The sequence below is a fragment of the Muscardinus avellanarius genome (assembly GCF_963383645.1).
Source record: "Muscardinus avellanarius genome assembly, chromosome: 12".
Lineage (NCBI taxonomy): Eukaryota > Metazoa > Chordata > Mammalia > Rodentia > Gliridae > Muscardinus > Muscardinus avellanarius.
The window spans coordinates 69,446,215-69,464,120 of record NC_137798.1 but is presented as its reverse complement, the minus strand read 5'-3'; the positions used below and the strand labels follow the sequence as shown (position 1 = coordinate 69,464,120).

General features: G+C 38.5%; 1 protein-coding gene across 1 annotated transcript; it reads right to left on the bottom strand.

The window, feature by feature from the left end:
• Positions 1-3,378: 3,378 nt before the first annotated feature.
• Positions 3,379-16,395, bottom strand: ZBTB1 (zinc finger and BTB domain containing 1; the record flags this gene model as incomplete). The annotated part of the gene is made up of 2 exons (XM_080708302.1): positions 3,379-3,415; positions 14,498-16,395. 2 exons carry the CDS (start codon positions 16,393-16,395, stop codon positions 3,379-3,381), a joined length of 1,935 nt encoding a protein of 644 aa, XP_080564428.1.
• Positions 16,396-17,906: the final 1,511 nt, after the last annotated feature.

Below are 17,906 nucleotides of genomic sequence, written 5' to 3'. Positions count from 1 at the left end.
GGGAGGAGTTGATACATTTTCAGACTTTTTTTTTTTCTTGCGATACTAGGAATGGAAGCCAGGGGGATTCTAACCTCTGAGCTACACCCCCAGCCCTATTTTTTAAATTAATTTTTACTTGTTTATTTTTTGCAGTACTTGGGATGGAATCCAGGGGCATTCTACCTCTGAGTGACACCCCCAGCTCTAATTTTTTATTCTTTATTTTAAAACAGGGTCTCACTAAGTTGCAAGGGGCCTCACTAAGTAGTTGAGGCTGTCCACAAACCACGATCCTCTGATTGCTGCCTCCCGAATGCTGGGATTACAAGTGTGTGCCATCATGCCTGGCTTTATTTTTTTTATTTTTGAAACAGGGTCTCACTGAGTTGCAAAGGACCTCACCTAGTAGCCGAGGCTGTCCTCGAACTGTGATCCTTCTATCTCAGCCTCCCGAATGCTGGGATTACATGTGTGCGCCACCATGCCTCCTGATTTTTAGTCTATTTTTTAGAAGATTCAGGTTGATAAACATTTAAATAAAAGTAATATACAGACAGCTTAACTTCTGAACATAGAAGAGTAAATTTTATTAGGTAAAAGCAACGAATTTAAAATGTAACAAAAAGTACTTTATATAATCCAAAACTCCATTTTATACTATTATACAGAAAATAATCACATTATAGAATGCATTTATGCCATTTATAATTTATTACACTTGTAGTTAGTAGTCAAAATTTGAGCATTTCTTTGGTAAATCTAATTCAATAAAAATGCCAAATTATTGTTATTTTTATAATTGTTTTGGCACCTTTAAATTGGTAATATTCTTTTTTCTGTTATTTATTTATTTATTTATTTATTTATTTATTTATTTATTGTGGTACTGGGGATGGAACCCAGGGCATTTGACCTCCGAGATACATCCCCTGCCCTATTTTTTATTCTTTATTTTGAAACAGGGTCTCACTGAGTTGCAGAGGGCCTAAGTAGCTGAGGCTGTCCGGGAACTGCGATCCTCCAGTCTCAGCCTCCCAAATGCTGGGATTACAAGCATGCGCCACCACGCCCGGCTTTTATTCTTTATTTTGAAACAGGGTCTCACTGAGTTGCAAAGGATCTTACCAAACAGCTGAGGTTGTCCTCAAACCGCAAGCCTCCTGTTTCAGCCTCCCAAGCACTGGGATTACAAGCGTGCGTCACCACGCCCAGCTTTCCTGTTTATTTTAAAATAAACAGTAGTTCTATATTTCCTGTTCCCAAAAGAGATCAACACTCGTGTCTTTTAGACTCTAACTCTTCTCTAGACTTGTTTATCTCTCTCTTTCTCTCTTTTGTTCTAGAGATTGAACCCAGGAGCATTCTACCTCTGAGCTACAACCCAGTCCTATTTTATTTTTTGTTTTGAAACAGGGTCTTGCTAGGTTGCTGAGAATCTTGCTGCTTGCTGAGGCCGTGCTTGCACCTGCAGTCTGCTGCCTCCCAAGCACTAGGATTGCATGCACATGCCCCACACCTGGCTATTCCCACCTCTTAAAGCAGTTTTAGATGTGTTTGATCTCATCAGTGGATTTATCTTCTCCCCCCATCTACTCTATCCCATTGTGATAAACTCTGATTTTTCAGCTAGCATCATCTTTAGAGTTTTTGAAGTGACTTAAGCTTCTGTTCATGCTATTAAGTATACTTTTGAATTAGGTCTCTTTGTGTAACTTCTTACTTTTTTCTTGGTATTGGGGATAGAACCCAGGGGCATAGTGCCTCTAAGTCACACCTTTAGATATATTTTGTTTTATTAATATTATTTTAAATTTTAAAAGGGTTCTGATTTTTGTCTTTTTTTTTTTTTTTTTTAATGGAGCGGGGAATCAACCTAAAGCGCAAAGCAGGCACTTTGCCACTGAGCTACATCCCGGCCTATTATTTTAAGTTTTAAAACAGGCTTTTGCTAAGTTGCTGAGACTGGCCTCAAGGCTGGGATCCTCCTGTCTCAGCCTCCTAAGTACTAGGATTAGAGGTATCTACCACCCGGCCTAGCCTCTTACTAAAACATTGAAGAAATAAGCATAAAAATAAACGTTTCCAAAAATATATAACATCTTGATATTGCATACAAAAACATTAATAGTAAGGAACTGGTTACGCAGTTAACCAAAGGTAAAAATACAAATATATTCACAATAAGGAAACACTATGGCCATAATAGTTGTATGATTAAGAAATATGTGTGTATTGCAGTGCATTTATAGCAGCTTAACAGCAAGTATTTAATTGCTCCATAAAAGGTTTTTTGTTTTGTTTTGTTTTTGTTTTGTCAGTACTGGGGATGGAACCCAGGGGCATTCTACCTCCGAGCTAAATTCCCAGCCCTATTTTTATTCTTTATTTTGAAACAGGGTCTCACTGAGTTGCACAGGGCCTTACTAAGTAGCTGAGGCTGTCCTCCAACTGTGATCCTCCAATCTCAGCCTCCCAAATGCTGGGATTACAACCGTGTGTCACCACGCCTGACCTCTTGAAAGATGTTTAAAAACATGTCAACCATCACTTCATTCAATACTTAGTTGAATTTTATCTTGAAATTTTAAGCTGATGAGCATGGCATTAATATTAAGAATAAATGTTTAATAGAAACTTATTAGGTTATATCACTAAGTTCAGAAATAATGTGTCTGTGACTTGTGAAAATCTACCACTGTGGAAATAATAGTACTCTGCTCTTCAAGTTAACCGACTTAAAAAGGAGCTTTCTTAATAGTAATAAGCAAGTATGTGACTGATATATATAGAGAGAGAGAAAGGAAGGGGCAAGTCTATTACAGTGGTTAATAACTAGATTATCTTAAGATATTGGCCTTAAAACTTCTTTTTCTGAACCTACCACTTCTTTTACTTAACACTCTAAACTACAGATTTTTGGGTGAATTTTAAAAACCACGTAACTACACTTCATAATATATAAGCTATACTTCTGGTAAGGTTTATAATTATGTATGTGTGTACAGAGATATGTGATTCTCTCTTTATATTTACAGTAGCCCGGCAAGCCCTTCTATTTCAGAAGGGACCATTGAAGTTAATGACCATATAAGGTTTCATTTTACTGTAGTTTTAACCACTGATGTTGTATGAATTTTACAGATATTTTCTTTCAGCATATTTTCAACAAAGACTAGGAGAGTCACCACGAATCAATTTTGTTATAACAAAGTGATTCCAAAGTGATCTTTACTGAGTTTTCTTGAATCTTTGCCACTGGAACTTTGGGGCTTGATGGAGTTTGTCAGGAAGACAGAAAAGATGGTGTCACTTCAGATCCTATATTCCTGGGTCTGCACTTAAAGATTATCTGTTGAAGATTGATTCTTCCCCATGTCCTCTCCAAATTCAGATCTGTCACTTCTCCAGAGGTTTAGAAGGCCCTATTTCACCACTGCCACACAGAAAAAGACAAAACTCAAGAAAAATAATATTACAAGTGCACTGATCTACAAGATACAACATCATTCTTAGGTCAGGATTTCTTAGCTTTTGGCACTAGGCCAGCATACTGTTAAAAGAACAGAGAATAGAAATAAAAGAATATCTCCTAGAATTTATATTCACTCAATTATTTCTCAAATGCAACTCATTGTATCTTTCAAATATAAAGCCCTCTTATTAGTAATATAATTCTTCAGCTATAAGGAGCAAGTTCTTGCATGCATAGTCTGAGCTAGGATGGCTGGGCACATAAATATGCAACATAAAAAAGAGTAGGTCAGACAGGTAGGGGGTAGAGAGGAAGGAAGAAGTTCAGGAGAGTTTTCCTACAAATAAAATTTACAATGGCCAGGCGTGGTGGCGCAGGCTTGTAATCCCAGCATTCGGGAGGCTGAGACCGGAGGATCACGGTTCACGAACAGCCTCAACTACTTAGTGAGGCCCTCCGCAGCTTTGTGAGACCCTGTTTCAAATTAAAGAATAAAAACTAGAGTAGGGATGTAGCTCGGAGGTCGAATGCCCATGGGTTCCATCTCCAGACCCCCCCCCACACACACAAAAATTACAATGGATTTAGCAGCAAATTTCTGATTAAAACAGATGTGACAAATTTAATTTCATGTTCTATTCACTGCCTTCAACCATGAAGCTAACACTGTATTCTTCAAATATTAAATGCTATATTCTCTGCAAGTAAAAATGGAGTATACACATGTGCAGAAAGAAACATTTTCTTTAAAAATCTCTAATTCTGAGCCAGGCATGGTGGCGCACGCTTGTAATCCCAGCATTCGGGAGGCTGAGACTGAAGGATCGCGGTTCGCGGACAGCCTCAGCTACTTAGTGAGGCCCTCTGCAACTCAGTGAGACCCGGTTTCAAAATAAAGAATAAAAAATAGGGCAGGGGGTATAGCTTGGAGGTAGAATGCCCCTGGGTTCCATCCCCAGACCCGCAAAAAAAAATCTCTAATTCTATCTATAACTTTCCTAACCTGCCCCAATAATTGAGTAGAATTGTATTTTAGCAGCAATGCTTTACTTTGAAATAATTATCCTTAATTTTTTAAAAAGTATCTTAAATTTTTTTACACCAGGGAACATAAACATTTGAAAGGGTAATATTCATAATCTAGGTACTTAGAATTATTTCATCAAAAACTGAGCTTGACTGACTTGATTGGTACCAGCTGTCGGTTTATCACAATAACAATATCTTTTAAAAATAAAACACAGGTGGGGGCTTAATTGGCTGCATCCTTAGGTTTGTTTTTTTTCCTCAAATAGAGAAGTAGAGAATTGTACAAAATTTTCAATAAAATTATTATGTGGCACTTGTAATTGAAGCTAGGGGCATTCTGCCTCTGAGCTACACCCTCAGTCCAATTTTTTATTCCTTATTTTGAAGCAGGGCCTCACTGAGTAGCTGAGGCTGGCTTTGAACCTGTGATCCTCCTGTCTCAGCCTCCCAAGTGATGGAACTACAAGTGTGTGCTACCATGCCTGCCCAATAAAATCATTAATATTCCTGTCTCTGAAATAAAATCCCGCCTTAAATTTTTGGTGGTACTGGGGGTGGAACCTAGAGGCTTTCTACCTCCGAGCTATACTCCCAGACATATACATACATACATATATATATATATATATATATATATATATATATATATATTTTTTTTTTTTTTTTTGCAAACAGGGTCTCACTAAGTTGCTGAGAGCCTCACTAAGTAGCTGAGGCTGGCTTCGAACCCATGCGATCCTCCTGTCTCAGCCTCCCAAGCGCGGGGATTACAAGCGTGCGCCACCACGCCCGGCCCCCATATTAAATTTTTATCATCCACTGGCCCTACTCTTTTCTATGATCTTTTTTACTGAGTACACGGATGATTAGTACATTCACACATTCAATTCAGAGTAATGAATTTATTTATTTATTTGCGGGTCTGGGGATGGAACCCAGGGGTATTTGACCTCCCAGCTACACCCTCCTCTATTTTTTATTTTTTATTTTGAAACAGGGTCTCACTAAGTTGCAGAGGGCCTCACTATGTAGCTGAGGCTGTCCACGAACCACGATCCTCCAGTCTCAGCCTCTCAAATGCTGGGATTACAAGCATGCTCCACCATGCCTGGCTGAGAGTAATGAATTATAATCTTTATATCTTTATCAGCTGATCAAGAAGGATATTGAGACTATAATGGTTTCCTGCCCTTAGTGATTTGTGTGGACGTGGATGGACAGAACAATTCTGTCACTGATAGACCTCAATGGTTTGGTTCTCTTGAACATAATAAGGGGACAACTTAAATCAGACTTAAATATAATGCTAAATTCAACTAAGTGTGTACATATAAATATATAAGTAGTGTTAAAAAGACACAAAATTAGTATGAACCTAAAAGCTGTTACTGTTTGGTTAGTTTATATTTACCAATGTTCAGTTATAGACACAAACATTCTAAACTCTTGCCCTTTTACCTTTTGCCAGAGTAAAACTGTGTAACTTGCTGAATTTCACCTAGTTTTAGTGAGACTACATCCACTTTTAAAGAGGTTTTTTTTTTTTTTTTTGGAACTGGGGATCGAACCCAGAATGCCATACCTGCAAAGCAGGCACTTTGCCACCTACTTTTATCAAGTAATATGTCATAGAATTTGACAAAAAGCAGTGAAAAATGGGTCACATAAATGATTATATAGACATAATTCACAGAACCTTCTCCATTTCAATCTTCTCACTTGAAAAATAACATCTGGAGCTGGGTATGGTGGCACATGTCTGTAATCCCAGTACTTAGGAGGCTGAGACAGGAGATTGAAAGTTTGAGGACAGTCTCTGCAGTAGTGAGAGGCTCATCAACCTAGCAAGACCCTCTTTCAAAATAAAAATAAAATAGGCTGGGCTGTAGATCAGAGGTAGAATGCCTCTGGGTTTAATCCCCGGTGCCCCCCCCACACACACACACTTGATGAATCAGTAGCCAAATCAGTAATAAAATAGTAGACTTAGCATAGTAGCATACAATCTGTTGTATAGAAATCAGGTAGATGTAAAAGTTAGGCTCAAATTGGAGTGGATTGTTTCTCTTAAATCATTAACTGTTTTCTTTTCCTTTCTTTTTTCTTATGGTACTGGGGATTGAACTCTGGTATTTTATCTCTGAGCTACAGACCCAGCATCCCACCTCCTTTATTTTTGTGTGTGGAACTGGGGATTGAATCCAGGGGCTTTCTACCTCTGAGCCCCACTCCTAGCCCTAATTTTCATTGTTTTTATCTGTGTGGTACTGGGGATGGAACCCAGAGGCATTCTACCTCCAAGTTACACCTCCTGCCCATTTTTTTGTCTTTATTTTGAAACAGGGTCTCACTGAGTTGTAAAGGGTTTAAGTGACTAAGACTGTCCACGAACTGCGATCCTCCCGTCTCAGCTTCCCAAATGCTGAGATTACAAGCATGCGCCACCACACCCAGCTTAGTTTTATTCTTTATTTTGAAACAGGGTCTAAGTTGCAGAGGGCCTCACTAAGTAACTGAGGCTGGCTATGAACCCGTGATCCTCCTATCTCAGCCCCCCAAGTATTGAGATTACAAGAGTGCCCCACCACACCTGGCTCCCTACCTCCTTTTTTTTTTTTTTTAAATTTTTGTTTTGAAACAAGGTCTTGCTAGGTTGCTGAGTCTCACTACATTGCTGAGGCAGTCCTCAAACCTGCAATCCTCCTGTCTCAGCCTTCCAAGTACTAAGATGACAGGTGTGTGTCACCATTCATGGCATAACTTTTTTTTCCTGAAACTAACTTTTCTTTCTTCCCTTCGCCCTGGGGATGAAACCCAGGAACATTCTACCTCCAAGCTACACCCACAACCCTTTTTTTTTTTTTTTTGATGGTACTGGGGATGGAACCCAGTGGCATTCTACCTCTGAGCTACACCCCCACCCTATTTTTTTTTTTTTTTTAAAAACCAGGGTCTCAGAGTTGCAAAGGGCCTCGCTAAGTATCTGGGGCTGCCTGTGAACTGTGATCCTCCTGTCTCAGCCTCCCGAATGCTGGATTACAAGTGTGCACCAGCACGCCCGACTCCTTTTTATTTTTAAGCAGGGTTTCACTAAATTGCTGAGGCTGGCCTCAGACCTTGTAATCCTATTTTAGCCTCCCAGGTCCTGGGATTACTGCATGCACCACCATGACCAGCAGAAAGCATTGATTCTCAAATGACCTGAGTTCTTCAACTCATAGTCTCATAGCCAACAAAAGGAAATGGAGATTGGCGGGAGAGATTAAAATAATAAAGGACAGGAATAGGGAAAATAAAGAAGTGAGGGGAGTCACAGACACAGCAATGTAGTTGAATTCAAAGCAGTGTGTGTGTGTGTGTGTGTGTGTGTGTGTGTGTGTGTGTGTGTTATTGGGGATTGAACCCAGAGGCATTCTACCTCTGAGCTATACTTCCAGCCCTAATTTTTATTTTGAAATAAGATCTTGCTAGGTTGATGAGAATCTCATTAACTGCTGAGGCTATCCTTGGATCTGCAATCTCGTCTCAGCCTTCCAAGTACTGGGATTATAGGCCCCTTCATACTCAGCTTCAAAGTAGTATTTGAGTACTACTATGGGTCCCCTAAATGGCTGACAATACCACTAAGTGTTTTAAGTTTTAAAGATGGAAAATAAAAACGTATGTCAGCATTTATATTTATTTCTGAAACATCATTCTAAATGACCAAGTAAAAAGTTTTGTTTCCCATTCTATTTTCACATTACCCAGAATGTTCGTTGTGTAGCCACCCAACCAGGCACTGCAGAGGACAGAGGACCAAGGAGCACAGCCTCAGGGGACCGTTACCACATGTATTCCATGCTGAAAAGGCCCATCTTTGTACTGGAGGTGGAGCATGTAGCTTGGAAGTGCAGGAATGTAGGCTAAGCCAGAGATGTAGGTTCAAATGTATGTGGTGCACACCTGTAATCCCAGCCACTCGGGAGCCCAATATATAGTTTCTATATGATTTTAGAAAAAAATATTCCATCCCTCTGAACCTGTTACTCTCCATCTGGAAAACTGGTATGATACTTACCTCAAAGACTGTGAGAATTATGTATGTAAAGCATTCAAGTATACAGAGTACTCAATAAATGGATGCTGGGATTATTGAGAGCCCTATCATGGATTGATGATGGGTTTCTAAATCTGGGATGTAGCTTCAGGTTAACACCAAACACAACTCCATTTGCTTTAGTTTCTTAGCATCTGTCCTACGGCCCCCAGTTTACTCAGGTTTCCAGGTAGAAAGGACCCTGCAGAGACATATACTCCCAAAGACTTTTGGTACCCTGCAATCCTAGAAACTGTTGACACTAGGTTGCCTTGAGAGCATTGGCATTTTATCACTGGGTAGCATTTGTTACAATGAAGAGGATGGTGAGGAAAGATGAATAGATTGAAATAGGTTTGTGGCAAAAAAGATTTTAAATTTTAATTCATGATAAAATCCAGTTAAAAATCATACCAAATTTCTTTATTCTCAACTATGTGTGCAAATACATATATTCAGGTTTTTCCTTTAGGTACCGTTTTAGCTTTCTATTAACAATGACAAGTTTTATTCTTAATCTAAATATTACAACTGTTATACTGGCTTTTTGGGAGATTTCCCAGCAATGTATTAAATATAAACAATTTTTAGTGAAATAGAGGAATAAGTATTGTTTAACCAGTGAGAAAGTTGCCAACTACTACCAGCTCCTTCTTAACTTTTTTAGTAACCAATGTTCTAGCTGGCATTCTACAATTACAGGTTATTTTAATCCCTGTTCATCTCACCATAATCGTCTAATCTGTTTTACTTCAATTGTTATATCCTGCTCATATTTTTGCCGTTAAATGTAGTAAAACATTTCATGCTTATTATTTTCCTTTTAACTAGTGTTTGACTGTTCTACCAAACTCTGTCCTTACCTTTTTTTTTTTTTTTTTTTAATAACTTGCTCTTCTGGAATCCTTCCTTTTAATTTTTATCCAAAGTCAAACTGTTACTCTGGAGTAATAAAGGTTACCATAACCATTTTACTTATATAGGTCATTTTTCTGAATATTTTCACTTTAAGAATATGGAAGATTAAGACAAATTTCTTCATCCTAATTTAACTGCTGCCTTGGCCATGCTTTAATCTCTGGGGTTCTTTCTTAGTCCTATTTACTGCAAATCATAGAACATGGAATTGCACTGAAGGCAAGCTTGTCAGGAACTGATTCTATTCCTCTAAGATTTCTTGCGGAGCAAAAAGGCAGGCTGGAGATGTCGCTTAGTGGTAGAGAGCTTGGCTAGTATGTCAAGGCACTGAGTTCGATCCTTAGCATGGTAAAAAAAAATTATAGTCAAACTGCTCATTATGCAAAGAGATTTAAAAAAAATTAGTGGGGCAGAGTGGTGCATACCTGTTATCCCAGCTACTCAGAAGACTAAGGCAGGAGGATCCCAAATTTGAGGCCAGCTAAGTAGATAATTTAGCAAGACTCTGTCTCAAAATAAGAAATAAAAATGAGCTGGAGGTATAGTCCAGTGCTAAAGTGCCCCTGGGTTCAACCCCAGTCTTGGGAGCAGGGGTGGGGGGATATGTGTGTGGAGTGGGGAGAAATCCCTTAAAATTCCTAATTGGGTTGTGGTTAGAACAAAAGGACCTTTAAAGCAAAATAGTGTCACTATTTGTGAAACAGAAAGAATGCAATCCCAGTACTTGGGAGACTGAGACAGGAGGATTGCATGCTGGTTTGCAACCAGCCTTTACAACTTAGATCCTGTTTCCAAATAAAAATATGAAATTTAAAAAAAAATAGAGCTGAGGGTATAGCTTGGAGGTAGAATGCCCCTGGCTTCCATCACCAGTACCACATACACACACATACCAAACGACAAAAACAAAAAAAGGAATTCACTTCATCTAGATTTTCTTTGTAGATTTGGAGCCTAAAATCCTGTTAGTACAGGATCATCAGCAAATAAAGTAACAGCAAAGGAGCTACAGCTTCACAGCCCCACCCGGGAGAGAAGGAAAGTGAGGTGAAGCTGAGTTGGAGAAGGGGTGTTGGGTGTTTTCATTGCTCTAAATTTTAAAAGTCAAGTCGCTTTTATTTTATTCTATTTTATTTATTTTTTGTGGTGCTGGGGGTGGAACCCAGGGGCTTTTCTACCTCTGGGCTATACTCCCAGACCTATTTTGTACTTTATTTGGAAACAGGGTCTCACTAAGTTGCTGAGAGCCTCACTCAGTAGCTGAGGCTGGCTTCGAACCTGTGCGATCCTCCTGTCTCAGCCTCCCAAGTGCGGAGATTACAAGCGTGCACCACCATGCAGTCTACCTTGATAAGGAAAATTATACTTTCCACTTGGTGAAGGCTGTACTGCCCTGTAGCTAATTCCAAAACAAAACATGTATTCTGTCACATGAAAGGAGACATCAGGAGGGTATGGTTTTGTGAAACTATAAATCTCTCCTTCATGTAAAATTAGAGATAATGTTTATATATTTCCTTGCTAATTGTTGGCTATAAGTATATGTCAAAACACGAAATTAGCCTGGCGTGGTGGTGCAATGCTTGTAATCCCCGCACTTGGGAGGCTGAGACAAGGATCACACAGGTTCGAAGCCAGCCTCAGCTACTTAGTGAGGTTCTCAGCAACTTAGCGAGACCCTTCCCAAATAAAATATAAAATAGGTCTGGGTGTATAGCCCGGAGGCAGAAAGCCCCTGGGTAACCCCCAATACCACACACACACACACACACACACACACACACACACCCCACAAAATTAAACTCCACTTCCTAATAGAATAGATAGTCCTTTCTTCAAAGAATGTTTTTTAGAAAAAATTGGTGAGGTTGGAAAAAAGTGATCTCTCAAAGATAATTATATCCACTAAAATACTAAAAAATTTGGAAATTCGGTTTATCTTCTTTATCTCCTTTTTTTTGGTACTAAGGTTTAAACTCAGGGGAGTTCTACCTTTGAGCCATACCTCCAGCCCTTTATTATTTTTACTTTTATTTTTATTTATGTTTTTACAGTACTGGGAATGGAACCCAGGGGCATTCTACCTCTAAGCAACACCCCCAGCCCTATTTTTTATTCTTTATTTTGAAACAGGGTCTCACTGAGTTGCAAAGGACCTAAGTAGCTGAGGCTATCTTCGAACAGCGATCCTCCAGTCTCAGCTTCCCAAAAGCTGAGATTACAAGCGTGTGCACCACACCCAGCTCTACTGTTTTTATTTTTATTTTTTTTATTTTTGGTGGTACTGGGGGTGGAACCCAGACCAGAGGCTTTCTACCTCCGAGCTATACTCCCATACTATATATATATAAATTTTTTTTTTTAATTTGGAAACAGGGTCTCACTAAGTTGCTGAAAGCCTCACTAAGTAGCTGAAAGCCCCACTAAGTAGCTGAGGCTGGCTTCGAACCCGTGCGACCCTCCTGTCTCAGCCTCCCAAGTGCGGGGATTACAAGTGTGCGCCATCATGCCTGGCTCGACTGTTTTTATTTTTAAATAGGGTCTTGCTAAATTGTCAGCAATAGCTTCAAACCTGCAATCCTACTTGTCTCAGCCTCCTAAACACTGGGATTACAGGTATGCATTCATCAGGCCTGGCTTATTTCTGTTGACTACTCTGATGGTGTCTGGGTTTGTTAGAGAACTTTTATCAGGTTCCTAGTAGTAATATATACATGCATCCTATATTAATTTTAAGTTGCATTTCAGATTTAAGTACTTGATAAACTACTGTAACTATGACTGAGATGAATCACTTTCTGGCTTCCTCTGTTAACTCTGTGGCATTAAAAAAATCCTGATTTCTCATTTGCTTTTTTTTTTTTTTTGTATTGGGGATGGAACCCAGGGGCATTCTACCTCTGAGCTACACCCCCAGCCCTATTTTTTAGTCTTATTTTGAAACAGTGTCTCACAGAGTTGCAAAGGGCCTCACTAAGTAGCTGAGGCTGTGCTGGTTTCCCACGCCAGGCTCATTCTTTATTTTGAAACAGGGTCTCACAGAGTTGTAAAAGGCCTCACTAAGTGATCCTCGGGTCTCAGCCTCCCGGATGCTGGGATTCCAAGCGTGCGCCACCACGCCCGGCTCTCATTTATCTTTGTGTGCCCTGTACTTCCCATTATTTGTTTTAATTCTGCACTGGCTCCTAATTTCAGCATATCCTGTGTTCCAATGCTTTCAACTAAACCCGTACTAGCAAATTATCTTGGCAACTTGGTTTTATGCAAATTGTATTCAAATATAATTCATATATCTTAAAAATCTGATGTGAACAAAAAGAGCAATGGTATTACTGTTCATAATCACAAAATATTTTTAAATATAGAGGTTAATTAAAATCCCTTTCATTATGAGAAGGGTATTACATTATAAGTAATTCACATTAAAAGGCATTCTATTCAGTAGATGTGTTTATTGGTGGGTCAGTTTTGCCAGTGTTTTAATTCACATGTAATTGGTGTAGACCCTATGTTGATAACTAACAATAATACTACTTACTTTAATTGAAAAATGACAAGCTATTCCCATTTATATACTGTGATTATTTTATAGTCCTCAAATTATATATCCTTTACAGAAAATAATAATAAAGCATGGTAATAAACTGCAATTTGCCACAATACATTTTCTCCAAATCTTAGTATAAAACACAACACATTTTTTGTGCACTCTACTTTTATAGAACAACCAGATTTATAATTGATTTCTTTATTTTATTAGATTTATCAATATACATGGCAGCTTTCTCAAATCTCAATGATCCAAAAGTATGTAATTTTAAAGGTAAAAAAATCATTTTTCTTTAGATGTCATACTCCTAGAGAAATATTAAAGTCTATTTATAAACAAAAATAATTGGTAAACATGTTTTAGAAATCAGAGTATTTTAAATTAAAATATTTTAAATGAATACAAGATGTCTTTTTAATTAACTATCATAGTTAAATTTAACTTCATAAAACAAAATGGCTTATCCCCACTAATTTCTCAAGTGAGGGAAAGTCATTGGGATTTACACTTAATATAAGTTTTAAATGTGATTATTAAATGATAATATTTTATCAATTATAGGAAATGTTCATTTATAGTAATTTCCTCAGGTCCATCAATCTTTTTAGGCCAAGTTTGAGCCCATGTCAACCTTAAAGGTTAGATTCAGTGCACCTAACTTGCCTAATAAGCTTGTCAATTTAAAAATATAAATTTCATTGATAATAAAAAAGAATAAACATTAGCTAACTCACTGTTCAACTGCTACACACACAAAAAAAAATCAACCCAAAAAACTAAAAGTGAATGGGATAGTTTAAAATAATTATTTTTTAATTTAAAAATTCAAACAGGAATGGCCAATGATGTTGGGCTTAAAGTTTCACAGGATAACCTTAAAAAAAAACCCACATAAAAAGTGAAGTCATCACCTTATTGATAAAAAACTAAATTTTAATAGTTATCTAAGGGGTAACAGCCACTTATCAACTACATTTAAAAGTAATTTTAATCAAAGCTAAGAAAAATAGAAACAAAGAATGCTCTAAGAAACAAAAAAAAAGATAAACATTTAACGCCTAAAATGTAGATACTTAAAATCCTAAACAAAAATATTAACGGTAAAAGGGCCTTGAATTTTTTTTTAACAATTCATCTTATAAAATCAATTTCTAAATAGCTCATATCCTTTTGCTTTGGTGTTTTGTCTGCTATTGACTAGACATTAGCACAGTAGAAAATCACTTAGGTTCTTTTCAAATGCTTGGCATTATAATGTGATCTCATATCTTTCCTCAAATTAAATTTTGCTCCACATATTCCACATGTATACAGATGAACATCCATGTGCTGCTCCAACTGTTCATTATTTGGGAATATCTGAAAGCAGACCTGGCATATTGTCTCACCAGCAGATAAATGAGAAATCATATGCCGTACATGGTCATGTTTTCTGAAGTTGCCTTGATCACAAATGGAACAGACATACCTGGCCATGCCTTTGTGCATATCATTGTGCAGACGCAACTGACGTTCTCTTAAAAACTGCTTCCCACATGTCTGACAAACAAACTGTTTTTCCTTGGTATGAACAGTATAGTGTTCTCTTAAGTGGCACCGCTGATAAAATCCTTTTCCACACAGATTACAGAAATGTTTTCTTCTGTGATCTCTTTCATTTTCTTCCATGATGGCATTCTTAAACACATCTTGGTCTAGGCAGCTAGACATATGTTCAACCACCAGATTTTCAGTTTCAAAACGTTGGCCACAGTTAGGACATCGAAAAGGACAAGCAGAATGTTTAAATAACTGCTTTTTTTGGATACTGCTTAACTGGTAATGATTATCCCTAAAATCATCCAACATTTCAACAAACATATCTCTTATTTCAGACTGCTCATCGGGATTTTCTTCCATATCCATTTTCTCCTCGGTATTTCCTAACCCATTCATTGTCAGATCTTGGGGTTCTCCACATCTCTGAGCATGTTCTTGCAGTTGTCTACCCTTGACAAGTATTTGCCCACATTTACCACAGGCACAGATATTTTCAATGTGCTTGGCTAAGTAATGAGACGACAGGTCCTCCTCAGTTATTGTGAGTCCACACAGCTCACAGGATGCATTCTCAGCATCCTCTTGTACTGGACTGCTGTTGTTAGGGGGCCTGATATTTCCTAAACCCCCTCTGTCATCAGAATTCATTGACATCCGAGGTTTTAGGGTTTTCCTACCACTTTTTTTAATGCTGACATCTTCTTCGACATAGTATCTATAAAATGGCTCTTCAGGTTCATCTTCCAAGTCATCGTTGTCAGTGGACTCATTACAGTCTTTGTCAGCAACTTTGATAATGTTATAATCTTTCAGCTCATCTGTAGGAATATCTTCGGGTTCCATTTTGATAATGATTCGTTTCCTCTCAGCAGCTCTGCTTTTTTCTTCACTGGCTATTTCAGACTCCACTGTGCTACTTTTTCTGCTTCCAGTGGTTGAAGCTGAATCATCAGGAGCCTGGCTTGTATCTCCTCTATATTTATCTGCCTGTGCAGAAAATGTTTTAGAAGAATCCTTTTCACCAAATTCAGCTTTGATGTTACTGTCTTTTTCGTCTCTAATATCTACGATTCGGTGGTAAGCTCTCGTGTTTTGGTATGAATGTCTGTTAGTACAGGTCAGCACGTGCTCATCTAATAATTTTTCACAGCTAAAGCCAAATCCACAGCTGTCACATGTAAAACTCCGTCCAAAGCGTCGTGACACACGTTCTTTTGGAGTCGATAATTTGGATACAGAACTTTTTTTACATACATCAAATAGAGGTTCAGGAAAATTACCTAATTGTAAAGATTCTTCATCAGGTTCTCTATTATGCGGTGTGTTGACTGTTGAACTTGGCTCTGCACACCACCTGTTGGCTTCACTGCCATTTCTAGCCACGGTATCTTCATACATTCTTACCCCAAATATCATCTTGCTGTTCTGTTTGCTGGAAGCAGAAGATGAACATTTTGAACTGGAACAATCTGCATCCTGTATGTCTTCTAAGCAGTCAGGAACATTGTAGAGCTGTAGATAGTTCATTGCCACTTTAAACTGCTCAAAACTGGAGGGAGCTGTCATAATTTTTCCTAAATACATAAATTGCAAAATGAGATCAAAACACTCAGCGCTAATTTTCATGTTGCTGAGATTCAGTTGTGCAGTACTATGCTGATGGTTCATGAAGAACATTCTAAAATAGGAGCTACAAGCAGCTAGAACCGCTTTGTGTGCTTGAAAGTAAATGTCGTCAATGGCGATACAACAGTCACAGAGAAAGCCCCATTCTCTTTGGTTGTTTAGCTGCTGAAGAACGTAGCTGCTGTGGCTGGGCTTTGCCATCTTCTATGAATTAGACACCTGTGTAAAACAAAAACATTAAAGTCAGACAAGCACTGCAAAATAAGGATAATTTTCATCATCATTTTTAACATATAATTTTATTATAATCAAGGTATTATATTGCTTTCTAATCTAATGTAATAAAAACCCAGTAGTATATACCTGAATCATTTATTAAATTTGAAGATGAAAATGCCCAGTCATAGCTGGGTGTGGCAACACACTCTTGTAATCCCAGTACTTGGGAGACTGTGCAGGAGGATTGCGGATTGCAGGAGGATTGCTGAGGCTAGCCTCAGCAACTCAGTGAGGACCTTAAAAACTTAGTGAGATTCCGTTTCCAAATAAAAAATAATCAAATAGGCCTGGGGGTATAGCTTAGAAGTAGAATGTCCCTGGGTTCAATCTGGAGCTGCACACACACATGCCCCACCATTTATTCAGGTTTCACATATTGAAAAAAGGTATGACAGAGCCTGGCGTGGTGGTGCACGCTTGCAATCCCAGCATTCAGGAGGCTGAGACCAGGATCGCGGTTCTCAGACAGCCTCAGCTACTTAGTGAGGCTCTTTGCAACTCAGTGAGACCCTGTTTCAAAATAAAGAATAAAAAATAGGGCAGAGATGTAGCTTGGAGGTCAAATGCCCCTGGGTTCCATCCCCAGATCCACACACAAAAAAAGGTATGATAAAACCTTAAGCAAAAACCTTAGTTTTGGTTTCATTATTACCCTGGGGGAAAATGTACACTAATTTTTTTTTTTTTTTTGGTGGTGGTGGTACTGGGGTTCCTGGAAGCCCTTCTACCTCAGGGCTACACTCCCAGACCTATTTTATACTATTTATTTGGAAACAGGGTCTCTTAAGCCAGCACAGCTGGCTTAGAACCTGCATGATCCTCCTGTCTCTGCCTCCCAAGCGCGGGGATTACAAGCCTGCGCCACCATGCCCGGCATCACTAAATTTGAAAAGAAAAATGACATTAAAATACTTAAATGGTGCACACTTGTAATCCTGGGACTTGGGAGGCTGAGACAGGAGGACTGTAGGTTCATGGCCAGCCACAGCTACTTAGTGAGACCCTCTGCAACTTAGTAAGGTCTTGTTTCAAAATAAAGAATAAAAAACAGGGCTAGGAGTATAGCTTAAAGGTAGAATGCCCCTGGGTTTCATCCCCAGTACCGCAATAAATAAATACATAAGTAAAATAAAAATAAAAGTACCTGAAGAAGCTGAATGTGGTGGTGCGCACCCATAATCCCAATACTTGGGAGGCTGAGACAGGAGGATCAAAGTTCTAGGACAGCCTTGGCAATTTAGCAAGACCTAGTTTTAAAATACAATAATGAAAAGGGCTGGGAATATAGCTTGGAGGTAGAATGCCCCTGGGTTCAATCCTTAATAGCAAAATAAATAAAAATTTTAAAATACTTGAATGATACAGACAATGAAATTACTAAAACAACAGCTGGACACAGTATCACTTGCCTGTATCCCCAGTACCTGGCGGGG